Below are 17,328 nucleotides of genomic sequence, written 5' to 3'. Positions count from 1 at the left end.
CATTGTCAGCTCTCAAAGAAAAGGACAAGAAGAATTAATATTCTACAGATATTTTATTGAAGAATATTTTTTTCTTCTGTTGCATGACATACCTTTTTGAAACAGTAAAATAAGGAAACTTTTACTCCATAAATAACACAAATTAGCCCTTATATCTCAGTCCAGCCAAAATCTGTGTAAAATAGTTAGTTCTATATTTACATTCTGTACCAAAATAGGAAACACATGTTCAAGGTCAGCCAGTTCTCTCAAAACAGTTGTTTTATCTCCAAGGTAAGCTTCACATTAAAAAGGCAACATTTGCACTTTGGAAGTCTGGTGGTGTAAGATCACATTATTCAGTGCACAAACAGCCCCAGATCCTGATGAGCAGTACATACATGCAAGCAGGCACCCACACATCCAGACAAGCTAAAAACAGGGGTTCAATCTTGCAGGGAAAACACCTTGAGCTGCTCAGCTGGCTGAAAGTCACTCCTTGGAAATGTGGAGAAGAAAGGATGTACACCTCCCTCTCTACTGAATATCATCAAGCAGAAAGAATTTGCAGGACAGGAAGATTTAAAAACAACTGGCCCTCATAAGGGATATGTCTGCTTTCAGACATCAGTCTCCCCAGTTCATTAGTGCTCAGCAGAAAGAATGAGCTGCGTTGGACTGACAGTCAATTAGCGGGTGATATAATTCTCTTTCAGTAATTAACCTACATCAAGGGCCGTGACAGTATCCCAACACCTCAACTCATTTCAGGAGGAATGAATTGCTGCTTTTCAATGTGATTTTACTTGCTGCACTCTTCAGCCAAAAGCTATCCATCCTCCTTATAATTGCAACACTAGAAAAAATGTGTTCCTAAAATATGACTTGTTTCAGCTTCTAATTGAAATGATTTGAACTACTGGGATCAAAGAAGACTGCAAGACTTATTTACTTCCCTAAGCAAACATGGAATATTTTTTAAAAATTATAAAGTTAAAACTGTGGACACTATACACTGAAAATGTTTCTGTTACAGATGAGTAAACTCATGCATCTCACCACAACTTCCAGGGCTCCTGCTACCCAGTCTTCCCTGGTGGAAACACAAAGGCTTAAATGGGCTGTATTTCCAAGTTTTCACACTTAAGAGGTGCAATAGGAGGGACTGGTTACATGTAGTCAGGACACCTAAACAGCAAACTTTGCATTTATTTAAAAGAATTCAGAATTTTACGGCAGAAACTACACTTAAGGCTACATAACTGATCTGCTTAAGCTACAATTTTAGCTGTGTTCTATACTTAAAAATGGCTTATGCTTCCTACTGTAGTAATTTTACTCATAAAAACCTGAGACATGATTTTACTTAATTCATGTTAAGATCTGGAAGTTCACAGCAGGCTAAAAGCTGAACGCAAAGACAAACAAGACTGAGGTAGTCAGCTTTACTCAAATATTCTGTATGACAGCTACCAATTCATTGCCACTTTAAGTTGACACATTCCTTGGGATTCCCACAAGGTTACAGCTGCTAGCAGCTGCTAACCCACTGATGGAATAGAAGATGTTGCATTTTTCTGACCAAAGTACCTTCCACGCCCGACCCCCCCAAAGTCACGTCCAGTTCTGCAGTTCACAGGCAGCTGAAGGGCTGCACGACAAAGAAATTACTACTGAAATCTCAGATTATTAAGGCAGTAGCAAGTTTACTTCACTGGAGTCACTGATGCAGCTACTTAGCAGGTACTTGTGATCCTGACCACAAGACCTCCAACAGGCCGATAGATTTTTCCCTGTCAATACAAAGCACTACATCCCCTTTCTTTAATTAATGCATACAATTTAGAAGTAGGTAAGCATCAACTTTCTAAACCGTCTTTCAGTTAATTTTCAGGAAGAGAGATTAAAAGAAGAAAAGCCCTCAAGATAAACAACTGTGTAGAAGGTAAAAATATTCAATTAAATATGACAAATCTCACACTTAGACAGGAGACCAGCATATCAAATACTGAGCACAATAAATTAACACCAGTTAAAAAGTTTAACAGTTATAAAGTTAACCAGAAAGTTCAAACAGTGCAAACATTTCACAGTAAGAAAAAATAACCAGTAATTTCTTTTCAAGTATCAAAAGCATTGTTGTTGAGTGATAACATTTCAACTGTATTATTGCACAACAGACAAAAAAATACAATATCAACCTCTGGGACCCAAGATGTATTCTTAAACCTTTATGTTTTCCAAGTATCAGTTTACATTGACTGTTTTGTGGACATATTAAAATAATCAGTGTTAACTTATCAATCTGAGTGTTTCCTAATTCAATTTGTACAATTTTAAAGCATTTGAGTCCTGACTTGTATTGCTTCTCTGAGACACTCATTTAAGGCTAGCCTACGTTTTGTGTAATTCACAGCAAGCTTAACTTGCAGTTAAGAAGAACTAGCCCAGTACAAGGTGCTCTCAACTGTGATGCCTTCAGACAGTTCAAGATTGCACCTTACTTGCCTCAGCAGTGTCATAAGCGTTTCCTTAAATAAATTAAAAAAAAAAAAGCTAACAAAATCAAGTCCAGTAGGCACAAAGAATTTCTTACAATCATGATGGAAGTCCTATTATTACAGTATAATTGTAGCTAAAGTTTTTCTCCATCTCCCTACCTTCCATTAGGAAAGAGATATAGTCACTGGCAATTATAATATTGCAGAACATTTAAGAAGCAGAGTAACATCATCCTTCTCCCTAGATCTGCATTTTTTTGTGCACTGGGCATGTCTGCTCCCTCAATTTAACACTTTTCCAGGAGTAAACACTGTCCTAAAAAGACAGACAGTGGATTGAACCACAAAGAGTTTCTTTACCTCTGAACAGGATTATTTGTTACACATTATAGTCAGAAATAAATAAAAACATCCTTACAATGGTCCTATAGAGCAGCTGTCCTTACCTTGACAGATTTTACTCATTTCCTTCCTCTTATATATTTTGTCATCAAGAGATTAATTTTGTAGCAAGGTGTGCCCTCATGTGGCTCAAACCATCTGATTCTCATCTTACTACAAGTACTCAAATAATCCTTAGTATTTACATGTCCAAGAAAAAGTAGAGGGAAGAAAAAAAAACAGATTAGGCTTTCCTTACACATTCAATGTAGTTTTTGGTCTAGAGATATCAGCATGATCCTGTAAATTATAGCTGCCATTGCTAGTGGTTTGCTCTTCAACAGGAAGTGAGAACATCTGCAGTAATGTTCATACTAGTTTTAAAACAATAATGCCATTATTCATTATTTGAGAAACAAACCAACAAAAAAAAAAAACCATAAACCCTATCTCAAATTTACAGTCTGAGTATCAGTACCGAAATGCATTTGCCTAGCAAACTCTCGAGAATTTTTAAATGTAATGCATTAAATTTCATAGTAGAAGGGGCACATGCTAAATGAAAATGGGATTTCTAGACAGTTGTCCTGGTTACTAGTCTAAAATTCCATTTTGTGCATGTAGGAAGATGTAATGAACCCCAAGAATTAGCTGTTTTACCTAGTATGAATTCTGAGTGGGCTCAAAGCTGCAGAATCCAGTTATGGGAGGCAACTGCCAACCATCGGTCTATCCAGTTACATTCTTTCCTCCCCCATAAACTGTAGGAACTGACAAAACAAATAAACAAATTACCAGCCTCTTTAGGCCTGGGTTATCAGCAGTGATGACAACTGATTTTTACATGGCTTTTGACTAAACCACTGAGGTATATTTCCAGTTTGAAGATGCTTTGCTACCAATCACACAACAGACATAACAAAAAAACCAGCCCTCAGTTCTATTACAGAAGAGTTCTCATTTCAAATCATGACTGAGCTGCCAGATAGTCTAACACAGTTGGCAAAGTGGATCTGGTTACTGTGTCAAAAAAAAAAAAAAAAGGTTGCAATTCAGGAAAATACTGGCACTTACTGAGATGACAAGGTAAATTTTCCTCCTCTCAAAACTCTGCCTACTTTTGTCAGCACCTCCCTGACTACTGTGTGCAGCAATACTTGCCGGGGGAGATGAGGTTCAGCCGCAGAGAGCTGCCTGTAGAGACAAAACCCCCGTGCTCCACAGTAAGGAGTGCAGCAGGATGGGTATTATCTCAGAACTTCTTCTTGCCCCAAGCTCAAGTCTATGCACAGAGAAACAATCCTGTTAGCAGGGGAACTAAGTTGACCACCAGCAGCCAAAGCGTTACAACCAGGCTGGATGAGCAGGAGCATAAGTCTAAAATTTAAAAAAAAATAAAAATAAAAAATTATAAATTTTACATTTAAAGTCAAAATAACAAAGAGAACAGTAAGAACCACAAAAGAGTTAAAACTAACTTCTTGACAAAACATTAACTGGTATTTAGTGAATTAAGCTTTTTACCTTCCTCAAAAAGAAAACTGACTCTGATCTTTTTGCATTACCACATGAACATTATCAATAGGAGGTCATACAAGTGAGAACTCACTTTCCACCAAGGTAATAATTTTTAAGATTAGAATAAGAATATGGCCTTCAAAACACAGGTCAGATTTCCTGGTAAGATCCCAGGCTGAAGCTAGATTTCTGAGATGACTACCAGAAGGAGACATAAAATGAAGGCATTATGTTTCAGACACATTTCTCCTGTGTTAGTCACTATTCTGCATGACTGCACAGCAAAAACCAGGACACGTTTGCTATTTTCCTTTACCTCCTACACCTGGGATCTTAAAATAGGCACAGAGTTCCTTTCCCATTCCTGACAGTAAAAGCTGACACAAATCTTTGTCGTTTCCAGATATTTAATACTGAAGTTTCACTTCAACAAAAAAGGTAACCTACCAATGGGTGCAGTTCTTGTTAAGTTAGAAGCTGGAGGATCCCTCTCTGGGGGACAGGAATCACAGAAGTCTGAACAGGCTGGGCAAATCAGATTGCCAATGTGTATCCAGCCATTCATCTGGATGCTCACAGTCAACACCTGGCCTGAGCGGCTGCACAAGTATGCAGTGTCCTTGACCCACACATGCAGCCCTTGTGGAGAACAAGAAACCTTAAAATAAAAAAGAGTCAAGTCTGTATGATGATTCATCAGAAGCACAGAATAACTGCAAGTATTTTAATGCAATCTCAGCAACTACGAAATTCAGGAATGCTTTAAAGCACCGACTATGTTCTTTTTGTGCAATTATGCAGATCATCAAATGAGAACAAGTAAAACTTGGCTTCTGCTAATGACTACTTTTGTGGAGTTGTGCAGTTACTGAATGTGACACCCTTAGCAAGATAGTCCCAAAGAAAATGAGGATAATGAGAAATAAGTGACATGTGCACAGTGCTTTCCACCTCTGAAAAATCATAGTGACTAATTATGCTTCAACAACAGAACATTTCATGGAAGTATTCCTTCTTAGCTGAGAATAAAGTGTCATGGGGTAATGGATGATGTCCCTAGTGAGCCCGGAAACCATCCCAGCAGTCACACACTTAGCAAAATTATAGGCTTATGGTTGGAAGATTGTTTTCAAAGTATGTTATATGACCTATGGATTACAATATCCAGTGTGCAGGTAGAAAGTTCTAACAGTCACAACCTACATTTTGAGCCTGACTTTTCTCTTTAGGGTTGTTAAAAAAGAAAACCCACTAAAAACCCAACAAATACTTACTTGATAACATCCACTACCCCAGTCAGGGTAACTGAGTTTCCTCCGGCACTGTTCCATAACAAAAGCAGATTTCTGAATAAGACATACAGAGTTTGGTCCATATTTCTCTGCACCATAGTTTTTGGTAGGATCTAAGGTAGGAGGAATATACTGAATTACAACTTAACCAGGGCAACAGAAAGCCCACATCAATTTAAAAGGCTATCTAATCAATGTCCCCACATGCAATCCAAGGTTCACTTTTAGAGTATTTCAGACCCTGAATTATTATCAATTTGGGAATTATACTGTCTTGAAAATAACGTGGGAAGAAACACAGAATTTAAGAAACAAACAAAATAATCAACTAACCACGAAAAAAAGCTCCAACGAGCATGCACTTTCCATGAGAGCTATGTGGTTATGTTTGCCCTTGGGGAATGCCAGCTCAGCTTGCTGGCTTGAGGGCAGAGGGTGTTTGTATTTGAGACAACTGCCAGGTAATATCCTACAGCTGGTAATATCCTACATTCTGGAGCTCTGCAATACTGAACATCCATGCAGTACACTAGGAGACAAGCCCATGTTCTGGTAACTCACAAAGACCCTGGCCTTGAACAAAAAACCTACAAAGGTGAAAAGTGCAATTATGTTTCAGAGACTCAATAAACAACTCTGGCCCCAATCCCCATCCTTTGTTTTGTATTTGGATCATTTGGGTTACGTGTCTGTTCATTCCTTATGCAATTCTTGCATTAGGTATGTGAGTTTGCCTCAAGTGTATGGAATAGTTGTACTATGCTTCTTACCATAGCACAAGTGTTTACACAGCTGGTGGTGTGAGACTTCCTGAGTGAAAAAATTCACATGCAATTAGTTTGAATGTGCAGCAAGTCCATTCCAGCTTAATGAATGCAATCTCTGCAATACCATCCTGAAGTCCTGAATACTGACCTGGTTGGTTTTCAATTATTCTACAGTCTGAACTGCGTTGAAATTCACCACTTAAATGCCAGCTGAATTCCTGACTGAAGGGACAATAGTCAGCAATTTCTACTGAGCCACCATAGTAAGGCAATTCTTCTGCTGGTACTCCATTAAGATTGTCAAAGTACTGCAAAACAAAATACAGTAGTGAAGCAGTTTGTGCAAAGGGAAGCGTACAGCTGTTTTTAAACAGATCAAATCACTATAGCAGCAAGAACAACAGCTGTTACTACTCAGGAATACTATTAACAGCATCTTACAATACCCATGAACCAGATGAGCCAGAAGAATTTAAGAATACATAAATAATGCAGAGATTCATATCTGCATGTATCACTCCCAGCTTCTGCCCCTGATTCCCCTCTTTGTAATAATTTCATTCTTTGGGATGTAAACAGAACAGATTTTTTAGTGTACAGTGACAAAGGGCAGAAGGCTGGGAGAAGAAATCCCTCAAACAAGACATTTTGAGGGATTTCTGTTACACAGCAACATTTCTATCTGGTATTTGGCTAGATAGCCAAGCAACATCATGGTCTTTTATTAAGATCACAAGGGTTTTTATCAGTCTTCAGACTCCTTGTAATAAACTAGGTAGACATTTTTCACAGTATCTATTGTCATCTGTTAGTTCAGAAGAAAAAAACCTGAAATATAATCATCAGGCTGCGAGGCTCAACAATGAAAACACTTCAGTAATTTGTAAAGTAGAATCCATTATACCTGATATTCCTGAGGTAACTGCTTTGGAAACTTCTGCAAGTTGCACACTGCTACTGCTCTTTGGTCCTGTCTGCAGGTTAACTGCAAAGGATTACTCCTCAAAGTGTCGCAGTATGGACTGATTAATTGCTTCCTCAAAAATAAAAAGCAAACAAGAACACAATAAAAATCACATCAGATCAATTCAACTGCTTTACATAAGCAGCCTGTCAAGACTGTTTGTTCTCATTCTCCCCTAGACTCAATCACATGAAGCACTGACTTCTTCTCTGGAGGCTAGTTTTTCTTATTTGTCTGGTTATGACCTTTGTGATGTAAAGAATATCAAGCCAGCAAACAAAACACATTCACCTATTTCATTTTAATAACACTGTTTTGTAAACTTTAAAGAAAAAAACATACAAGCAAAACAGGCCCACTGTGCAGCTGTATCCTAGAAATGTTTGAGGATTGTAAAGAACAAACAAGGTTGTAAGGAACAAACAAGGCAGGCTGTGTTTTGAAGACGGCTATCACCTCCTTCAGTTGTACAGTACAGTAATGCAAAATGACACAGGCTACATTCCCAAATAAAAGGGACAAAATAAGAAGGCAAACACCTTTAGATTTAGTCCTACCCACCCTCTTTAAAGCACAGCCTTCTCATAGTGTAAATGCATTCTACACCCTAAGATGTTTGCTTCTGCATTTATTGTAATTTCATGGGATGCAGGGCAGCATCCCTTTTTCATCTCTACCAACCTCTACCTCTTTTTACTGAGTTACATTTGAAGGAAATGTAAAATTGAAATATAAACATGCATCAGGGTTTCCTCTTTATTTTTTTTTTTTTTTTTAAAGACTGTATTCTTACTTTTGTCTCTTCTGGTCAATCCAGAATTTGCAGCTCTTCATTACAAAGTCACAGCCTTTATTGCGTCCCCAGTCTAATTTCTCTGCCATGCTGTAATTTGCTTTATACCATCTGTAAAGGTGTTTTGAAATGAGAATATAGTTACTTCAAAAATTACTATTCTGATTAATAAAACAGCAGTTCAAAGAATTTCTTATTATGCCTTAAGGTTTTCAAATTAAGAAAAAGGAAACTGCATCTCCTTCTGCCTATAAGAAAATACATTATGATTTCACTATTTTTCAAGTCACAATGAACTAGAGGAAAATTTTGTGATCTGCAAAGTAGCAATGCATACAGAAAGATGAAACCTTAGGCAATTTCTGCTTTCTATCTGCAAGAGCTGAAAAAAAAATATGTACTGCACACAACTGAAAGAAGACTTACATTAAGACAAAAAGTAAATAGATGCTACAAACAGGACTTTGCATTGCAATGCCTGGCTTTTTAAGGCTAGATTAAGAAAGGGTTTTGAAACACATGAAGAAAAAGTAACATACAAGGTATGACTCCTTGTCTAATGTAAAGCTAATTATGCTGGTTATTTACTCTGCTGCAGAGGGGTAAGTACAAGTGCATCAATTTGAAATAAAATCAAGTACAATGAAAACCAAACACAAATTAACCAAACCCCACCCTCCCATTCTTCTTACCCTGTATCTTCCATTAATGCTAAGGTGATCCTGGAAAAGACTCGATTCTGAGTGTGGGATCCAGTCATTGCTTCATTCTGAAAGTTACCAGTTATGATTGGTAAGCCACTCAAAACCATTATTGTAAGAAAATGTTTCTTATGAAAAAACATTTTATTTCTGGTCTCTTTTTATTATTGAAAATCAAATCCCATATGCCTTCATAAAAAGACTGTCCTAAAGCATTTCCCTTCTTGTTTACCTCACTGCATAAAACAATGACTAGACAATGTACCTCTGCCAAAAATATCACATAGCACTAAGTTACAAATAAATATTAGCTTAAATGTTAAGAGGGGGAAAAAGTGGTTTTTTGATCAGGCAAGGTTCTGGAGGAGGCATGGCAAAACCTAAAGCCAGGGCAAGTGAATAAAGATGAAGTCAAGGTAATAAATAGAATGATGAAGTATTTAAGAGGCAGAGGGCAACAAAACTCAGCTGACTCAAAGAAATATCCCCTTTGCACTAAAATGGGAGCAAACCTTCTCAAAAGGGTAAATGGCAGACAGGAGTAAGAGACATTTAGCTTTTCAGTAACACTTGATCTCATACTCTGAGACTTAGCAAGAAGGCTAAAAGACAGATGATTCTAGACATTGGACATTTAAATATTTAAGTATCAAGTACTATTTGTGATGTATTTCAATGGGGCTTGATACTCCTGCATTTCCAAGGCTCCAATAGGTACCACAATAAACCTAAAAGTCAATAAACCAAAAGCATAAGGAGCAGACATTGCCATATCCCCTTCCATTCCTAGTAACAGCACAAACCTCCAACAATCTCTTCTCCCAGTGATTGAGCTCAGTACCCATGCCACCTTGATTTTCAAGCTCCATCCCCTCTAGAATTGGACAATTAAAATGTTTTCGAGCTTCTTCCTAGAAAGAAAACATTTCAACACAACTCTCAAAATACTGAGATGGATACCCGCATGTAGTCCTGGTGCTCTAGACTTATCTGTTAAAGGTATTTCAGCACTTCTTTTTCTACCAATTTGTTTTCTACTCAGAGACTGACTAAGCAAGCACCCCAACAGCAAGCCTATCACACTACCTACTCATCTCCTTGAAATAAATGAGCAAAACTGCAGTAATTAATCCGTGTTTGCTCTATATACTTATATTTGAAACAAAAAGATAATTTGTGGCCAAATGTGATTAGCACTATGACTTATTTCCAAATCAAATTTATTACACTTGAGCATATGTTCTTTGGGCGGGGCACAAAGAGAGAGTCTGAAGCGTGGGAAGCAAGAAAGATTTACAAAAATCCTTGAGGAATTTCTTTTTAAACATGGCAAAATATTAATATTAAAGGAGCAGGAGGTGTCTTAAGTCTGTAGGAAAACATCTAAAGAGTAGGATTAAGGAATTTCTTCAACATCAGTTTTGCTTAACCTTTTATAATTTACCTTCCAGTCCCTTCATTTTCTCTTATTATGTCAATTTATTTATTTCATGTTGTCACCCATTTTCTACTATACTTTAGCTACACCCTCTCAATTACACAACATTAATGGCACAGGCTTTGGGCCATACTTTCAGGGAAGGGTATTCAGTGTTAGGTTATCACTTCTTCAAGGATAAGAAATATTTATGACTCAAGAATGTCCTGGTAACCTTGGCATACAAAGCTTGAAATGTAATGCACACTTACAACTACCCGGGGTGTCACCAGAAGATGAACAGCATGGCGCAGCATTTTGCCACCACGTATGTCCCACAGCCTCACTGCTTTATGAACAACTTTATTGCTCCACTGATACAAACCTAGGCTGTAAGGAGAAGGTTTGGTTACAAATTCTTCCCACAAAGACAGAAACAGAATCATGGATAGTCTCTATACTCCCTCATGCTTTCTAAATTTAAAAATTTTACTATGCAGCATTTTCTCCTTTGTAAGATGTGTTTATTATACACCCAACTGACTGAACAAAGCAAAAAGTAAGATTATTAAAAATATAGTCTGCAGGCTCAGGGTGCATTTTCTACAGTTACCAAAAATGTAAGAAATTAAATAAAACCCCTCAGTATTGCTATTATAAAAAAAGCCCTCTACCACCTCCTAGAAGAACATCTACAATACCAACTAAAAAAAGAAAAAAAGAATGTAAACTGCTCATTGTGTACCAAATCAGAAAATTCACACAGCAGATTACACACATCACCCATTCTGCATAACTATAAATCTTAAAAATTATAAAATCTTAAAAATTAACTGCACTGACATTAGACAGCATGGATAAGTGTAAGGTTTTTCCAGCGTCCCGATAAATGAAATACTGTCTTAGTTTATAGTGTATGTGGATAATAAAAGTGCTTGATGGCAATGTAAAGATAGACTAGAGAGTCACCACACACCACTGTTTGAACACTATAAAGGAAAGTCACTCTAGTAATGGAATGAAGTTGGATATTCAACAGGCAAGAATACATCCTAAAAAAGCAACACAAAAACATCCTTCAGTACCAGGAAGTACAAAGATTATGGATACATACCTTTCATTAAAAGGAGGAAGTCCATCTGCGTATCTTGGCGTCAAAGGTTTTCCATCATCATCACGATAAAATGCAAACAGCCCAGCAGAGAAACCCTTCAAAAAAGAAGTACATGGAACCCTTTGGTAAGATATATATATACAAAGTCAAACACCATGAAAGAATCCCCACACCCACCAGAGACACACTGGAAGTACAACACTCCAAGGCAATTAACACAAATTGAAGTAGGCAAAGCAAGAGGCTTTCTCCACCAAACATCCTTCTCTTGGCAACAAGCTGGAGGCATGTGAACAAGCAGGCACCCATTTCAGGGCAACATTTTATCAACCCTTACCAGTGCATGGATTATCTCATGTTTCACTGTAGACAACATGCCAACAAATTCCTGAGCTTGCGTTGAAATCATGTTTGGACACAAGTTAGCATATCCTGCTATTGGTCTGGAAGACAGTTTTAGAGTTAAATGGTTTTCAGTAAAGAACTACAAAATTCAAATCATTATTCACTTGAAGCAGCAGAAGACTTGAAGATACAGACTAATGCAAAAATATGTCCTTCCCAATCATTTATAAATATTTGTTAACAACACAGTGACTCGTTTACTGTTGGGATGGGGTCAGTCAATCTCTGTATTCAATATTCTGCACAGGTGTCAGTGACAACAGTGCAAGGGACCTAAATTTTAGGTAAGATCCTAGGGAGGTACAAACTCTGGGACAGTGCCTACAACTGAAATGGAAACAAAAGCGATATAAGTAAGAACTTGCATTCTTTGAGTTTGTGAAATCATGACATTCAGCTCAACAGAAACTTGAAACAGAAACAGAATCTTGAGATAAAGTTTAGGCATTTACAGTGGAGGATCAGCTTTGAGTTCTGTGCCTCAACTGCAAGTAAAGCATTATTTGATGGGTGTGTGATTTTACATAAATGCAGTGCTTGTCTACCTCCATAATGACTCCTCCTTTATTATACAACAAAGACAAACAATCAAATTCCACATCTGAACAATCAAAAAACTTGAAAGCTTAATTTAAAAGAGAGCTTGCAACAGAGGGAATACTTGCCTGTCCATTTCAGCTTCCAATTGGCAGTAGGCTGCATATGCAATGATATTTTCATGGCCACACCTGTCAGTAGTGAGGGCACTAACATAGAGCACAAAGTCAGCATCTCGAACCCCTTCCTGGTCAGGTAAACCCGTGGGCCTTCGGTGCCAGTCACTGTCATTGTACACCCTGCATTGCTTTACAAAGGGAACAATTAAAATACTTTACTGATGACCAAAATTTTGCATGACACAATTCAATTAGCTTGAAACCAAGAATAAATCCTGTTGTAAGAAAGCAGAAGATAAGAAAACGCCCAGTGAAGAAGAGTAAACAAAATCAGAGCCAAGGAATAACTTTCAAATGACTAGCTCTTTTGATTTATTAGACCCAAGGAAGGTGGCAGCTTTAAAAAAACAAAAAATAAAGCCTGCCAAGCCTCCCAGAATTAGCACCCTGTATTTCCTATAAATTTAAAAAAAAATCTTGGCTCACAAAGCTAGTATATATAACTAAAAATAGCACTTCTCATATAATCTATCTTTTTAATGATACAGTCAAAATTTCCAAGTTAAAGAAAGAAAACCAGAAATCTACTGATCACATACTGTAGTTGAATCAAGAAAACAAGTCTGAAGCAATTCTTGCACCATGTTCCTGAGTCAGTGGATAACCTCTGCAAACAAGGTCTTTGAAAATCAACTGCTGTGAAATTCCAACTCATTGACCAAGGAGAATTAACAAAGTGACTAACAGCAATTTAGGAAGCTCCAAATCTCATCCTCTCCATACAGGCCATTAGAACACAGGCTCAGAAGACAGCAATCAGTTCCAGTTTTTTTATTTGAGTTTTAATTCACCAACATAATCTACAGAAACTCACACTAATTTAAGTTCTTCTATTCTTTCATTCAGACTTAGTGATCTCCAAAAACAGGTCACTTATGCAAAATTACCAAGGTTCACTTTTTCATTAACTACCACAAGCAGTAATATTTCAAAGATTAGGAAACACTTGGGACAGCTGAGCTTACCTGGAGGTGTTTCTCAGGAACTACAACTGGCCCACACCTTGTATGGTCAGCACAGGCTTTTTGGCAATATCTGTGAGGGTCAGCTTTCCTCCTTAAATATTGGTTTGTCACACATTGCCTTCAATGAAACGTGAGACAGTCAATGCTTTTATTATTAAAGGAGAACTATAGAATAGCTCAGCACTTACAACATTATGTTGGTACTTGATATAAATTTTACAGTTAAAATTATTAACTACCTTACCAGGGAAGACATAATGCTTCCACTTGTTAATGGAGCATCCACAGGTTCAAACAGAGATTAGGACCAGGTTCATAAAAGGGGATACACATAAAAGAGAACTGTCAGCATATATAGCTTTGAATGTCTCTGCTGCAACAAATGCAGGTGTTGCTCATGGAAGATTGGCAGATTTGTAAGAGAGCATCTGCCACTGCCACTGGATCAGATGGGTCACTGATCTGATTCAGCAGGGTATTTCTTAGACTCTAATCTTCTTTTAAAGGCTATGCAGCACAGTGTTAAAAATCAAATATAGCAACAACATGTTGAAAACAATATTTTCAACAGACTTTCACACACCTGCTTAGCAATATAGCACCGGCAGATTTGCGCACTTGAAATGTCTTCTCCAAGTAAGATATAGCTTGTGGGAAGAGTTTGTTCTGAAAAGAACAAAAATCAGGGTCACTCAGTAGCAGGGCAGACAGAATTCACCCCAAAGGCATTAACTACCAAGTTACATGAAACTTGCTAGATATTGTGGCATAGCCGAATAGGGGAAAGCCTGACTCTCAAAGAAGTTCAATTATTATCAACATAATTACGAAATACTTTGTTTCAGTATTCCCATATGTTGTTTTTGGAATGAGAAAATGGGAAGGAAACCAGTATTAATTATAATGTACAGCTTCAAAGAGGCTTTTAAAAACACATTTTTCACTGATACTTTTGCACCTTGGGATATAGCAAACACCTGTCAAACAACATGCAGCAGAACACTGGAATTATTTGTTATGAAGGTATAATCTATACATAAAGCTTTGGTTTCCTGGATTAGTGGAATATTAAATTGATGCCACTCAAAGCTTTAGTTACACCAGCCCTAAGCTTAACTTCATCCCTGTAATAAACTACATACAAACAGAAAGGGGAAGCAAACAGAACATACCTTTATAAGGTGTCTTTTCTCAGGCAGCAAACTATATTTAAAAAACAAAACACATGAGCTTTAGTTAACAAGGTTTCCATTCTCACCCATGGAAAAAAAAAATCTGCCACAACATTATACTCACTCCTCAACGCTTCTGTCATATACGATCTTAATTCTTAGCTGTTGATCCACGTTTCTCTTCGAGACGTGATTTTCCTTTAGAGGAACTTGATAGACGACCTGGCAGGGAGAGGCAGGAGGCGCTGGATGAGGCAGCTCACCCGGACTGACACAGCACCCCGCGGCCCCGGGCCCTCGGCTCCTTCTCGCCCGGCAGCACCGCTCGGTGCCGGCCCCTTCCAGCCCTTCCCGACCCTTCCCTCTCCGGCAAGAGGATGCTCCGCGCCCGCCCGCCGTCGTTAGCGCCCACAGCCGGGGCGGCGGGGCCAGACCCGGCACAGCCCGGCCCGGGAAAGCCGAGAAGGGACGGACCCAACAGCGGGAACGGCCAACAAGGGAGCCTCTGCCCCCCAGCACCCGTCGCAGCCACCTGAAGACCCCCGGCCACCCCACCTGGTCGCCGCTGGGTACGCGGTGGTTACAGGACGAGGAGGCGGAGGCGGAGGGAGGCAGCGGCAGGAGCAGCAGGAGCCCGGCGGCCAAGACGGCGAGCGGCGGGCGGCAGCAGCGAGCGGGCCGGGCGCGCCCGCCGCCCGGCTCGGCGGCCATCTTGGAGTGCCCGTCCGCCGCGTCGCCATGGAGGCAGCGCCGGTAGCGTCCTCCGCCAATGGGCGGGCGGGAAGGGCGGGGCGGGAGCGCGCGGGCGCTCCTGATTGGAGGCGGCGCCGCGAGGGGCGGGGACAGGCGCTGAGGGGCGGGGGCGGGGGCGGCGGAGGATCGGCGAGGCCCAGCGCTGACCCAGCACTGCCAGGGCTGAGCCCACCACTAAACCACGTCCCCAAGCCATCTACACGGTTTTTGAATGCTTCCACCGCCTCCCTGGACAGTCCGTCCCAATGCTCGACCACCCTTTCTGTGAAGGAATTTTTCCTAATGCTCAGCCTAAACCCTTGAGACCGTTTCTTCTTATCCTATCACTTGTAATCTGGGAGAGGAACCCACCCCCACCTGGCTACAACCTCCTGTCAGGGCGTTGGAGAGAGAAAAAAGTGCCACCCCAGGCTCCTTGTCTCCAGGCTGAGCCTCCCCAGCTCTCTTCCCTTCTCTGGACACACCCCAGCACCTAAATTGTCAGGATGGTCCCAAAAATAAGCATTGGGCTTGAGATGCTTCAACAGTGTCCAGCACAAGGGACAGCCCTGATCCTGTGGCCACACTGTTGCTGATACAAGCCAGGATGTCACTGGACTTCCTGGTTGTTATAAATGCAAATTTAGGTTAAATAAAAAGAGAAATTTATTATAAAACAATTTCAATAAAGAACAAACAACGAGAAAAACCACAATAAAATGGGCAGCGCAGCGCTGGGTGGACAGGGTCTATACCAAAGGTATAGGTGTTTCCAAATCCACGATCGAGGGTTCTCAGGCCTGGGTTTTTATAGGGATTTTGTGTCCTGAGGCTAAATTCCAAGCAGGCACCATTCACCAAAGGTCCTTGATTGTTGGATGAATGGATTTCCTGGCATTGGAGAATAGAGTTAATAGATGTCCGGGCAGAGTCTCCTCATATGTAAAGAGATTCTGAATATTCCTTGATTTTATTTTAGTGCGGGCCATCAGGATGGAGTGGTTGGATCCGGGTTGGAGCCGATGAATATCTCGGCTGGGCTTTTCCCTTTGTCCAGTCTGATTGCTTCCCCAACCGTGGTCTGCCAGGTGGGGTGTTCAGGTCCGGCGATGGGTATCTCCTCCGAGCTCGTTCCTTTGTCAGCCTGATTGCTTTCCCAACAGTGGTCTGCAGGGCGGGGTATCTCCTCCGAGCTCGTTCCTTTGTCAGCCTGATGGCCCGTGTCCTGCTCATTCTTTTCGGTTGATGGGCGCCGGCTAAGATCTTTATCTGGGTGCCGGCTAGCATTGTTATCTCCTGAATGGGAATTCGCGACTAGATCTGGGGGAGGACTTTTTGGCCACACTGTATTTTCTATTTTATATTATTATAGCTACAAATATATTTATTTAGACCTTTACGAATTTTTATTCATAAGTTTATCTATTACACTGGTCATCTGGGCATGGGCTGGTTCATATCCAGCCATCTGTCAAACAGTACACCCAGTTCCTCTTGTGCCTGGGATTTTATTTATCATACACAACACGGCCTTTTTCCAGCTTCTCAGTCCACAAACACTGCACAACAGAGTATCCCCCAGGTTCTTGTATGGAAATGACTGAAGCAACTTTTACTACCACCAGTGATAAAAGTTATCTGGGTTTCTGTAGTGCTTTGTTTTGCAGCTCCTGCTGCTTTCCAAGATGTTCAGGTATAAATAGGGCCACACAAATAGAAAGTGGTGTGTGCTGGCTCTCCAAGCTGCTTGGTGACAGCAATGGGAGAAGCCAGTGGGTGCCTGGTGCTTTCAGCTAAACCAAGTTGCTCTGGCTGCTGAAGCGTTTCCATGACACAGAAAAGTACCCAAAAAAAGCAGAGAAAGAAGAAAAGCATCCTCACCTTTTCACAGGGAGCAAAATCTATTAAATC

General features: G+C 39.9%; 1 protein-coding gene across 1 annotated transcript; it reads right to left on the bottom strand.

Moving 5' to 3' along the window:
- Window positions 1-39: 39 nt before the first annotated feature.
- On the bottom strand, window positions 40-15,396 carry LMLN (leishmanolysin like peptidase). The gene is made up of 17 exons (XM_058839742.1): window positions 15,241-15,396; window positions 14,810-14,907; window positions 14,686-14,716; window positions 14,097-14,179; window positions 13,514-13,631; window positions 12,498-12,676; window positions 11,765-11,870; window positions 11,428-11,522; window positions 10,586-10,703; window positions 9,700-9,807; window positions 8,888-8,964; window positions 8,196-8,306; window positions 7,343-7,475; window positions 6,587-6,746; window positions 5,654-5,784; window positions 4,827-5,037; window positions 40-4,238 (listed from the first exon to the last, which is right to left on the bottom strand). Exons 1-17 carry the CDS (start codon window positions 15,394-15,396, stop codon window positions 4,144-4,146), a joined length of 2,010 nt encoding a protein of 669 aa, XP_058695725.1. The 3' UTR covers window positions 40-4,143.
- Window positions 15,397-17,328: the final 1,932 nt, after the last annotated feature.

Source organism: Poecile atricapillus, chromosome 5, assembly GCF_030490865.1.
Source record: "Poecile atricapillus isolate bPoeAtr1 chromosome 5, bPoeAtr1.hap1, whole genome shotgun sequence".
Taxonomy (NCBI): Eukaryota; Metazoa; Chordata; class Aves; order Passeriformes; family Paridae; genus Poecile; species Poecile atricapillus.
The sequence above is the reverse complement of the archived record's forward strand: the minus strand, read 5'-3'. Positions and strand labels throughout refer to the sequence as shown.

Coding starts and splice junctions, on each gene's coding strand:
- LMLN (XM_058839742.1), bottom strand. CDS start 15,396: ATGGCCGCCGAGCCGGGCGGCGGGCGCGCCCGGCCCGCTCGCTGCTGC. Junction 14,180..14,685: donor AGAAAAGACACCTTATAAAG/GTATGTTCTGTT, acceptor TGTTCTTTTCAG/AACAAACTCTTCCCACAAGC. Junction 11,871..12,497: donor TTGGAAGCTGAAATGGACAG/GCAAGTATTCCC, acceptor ACTGTCTTCCAG/ACCAATAGCAGGATATGCTA.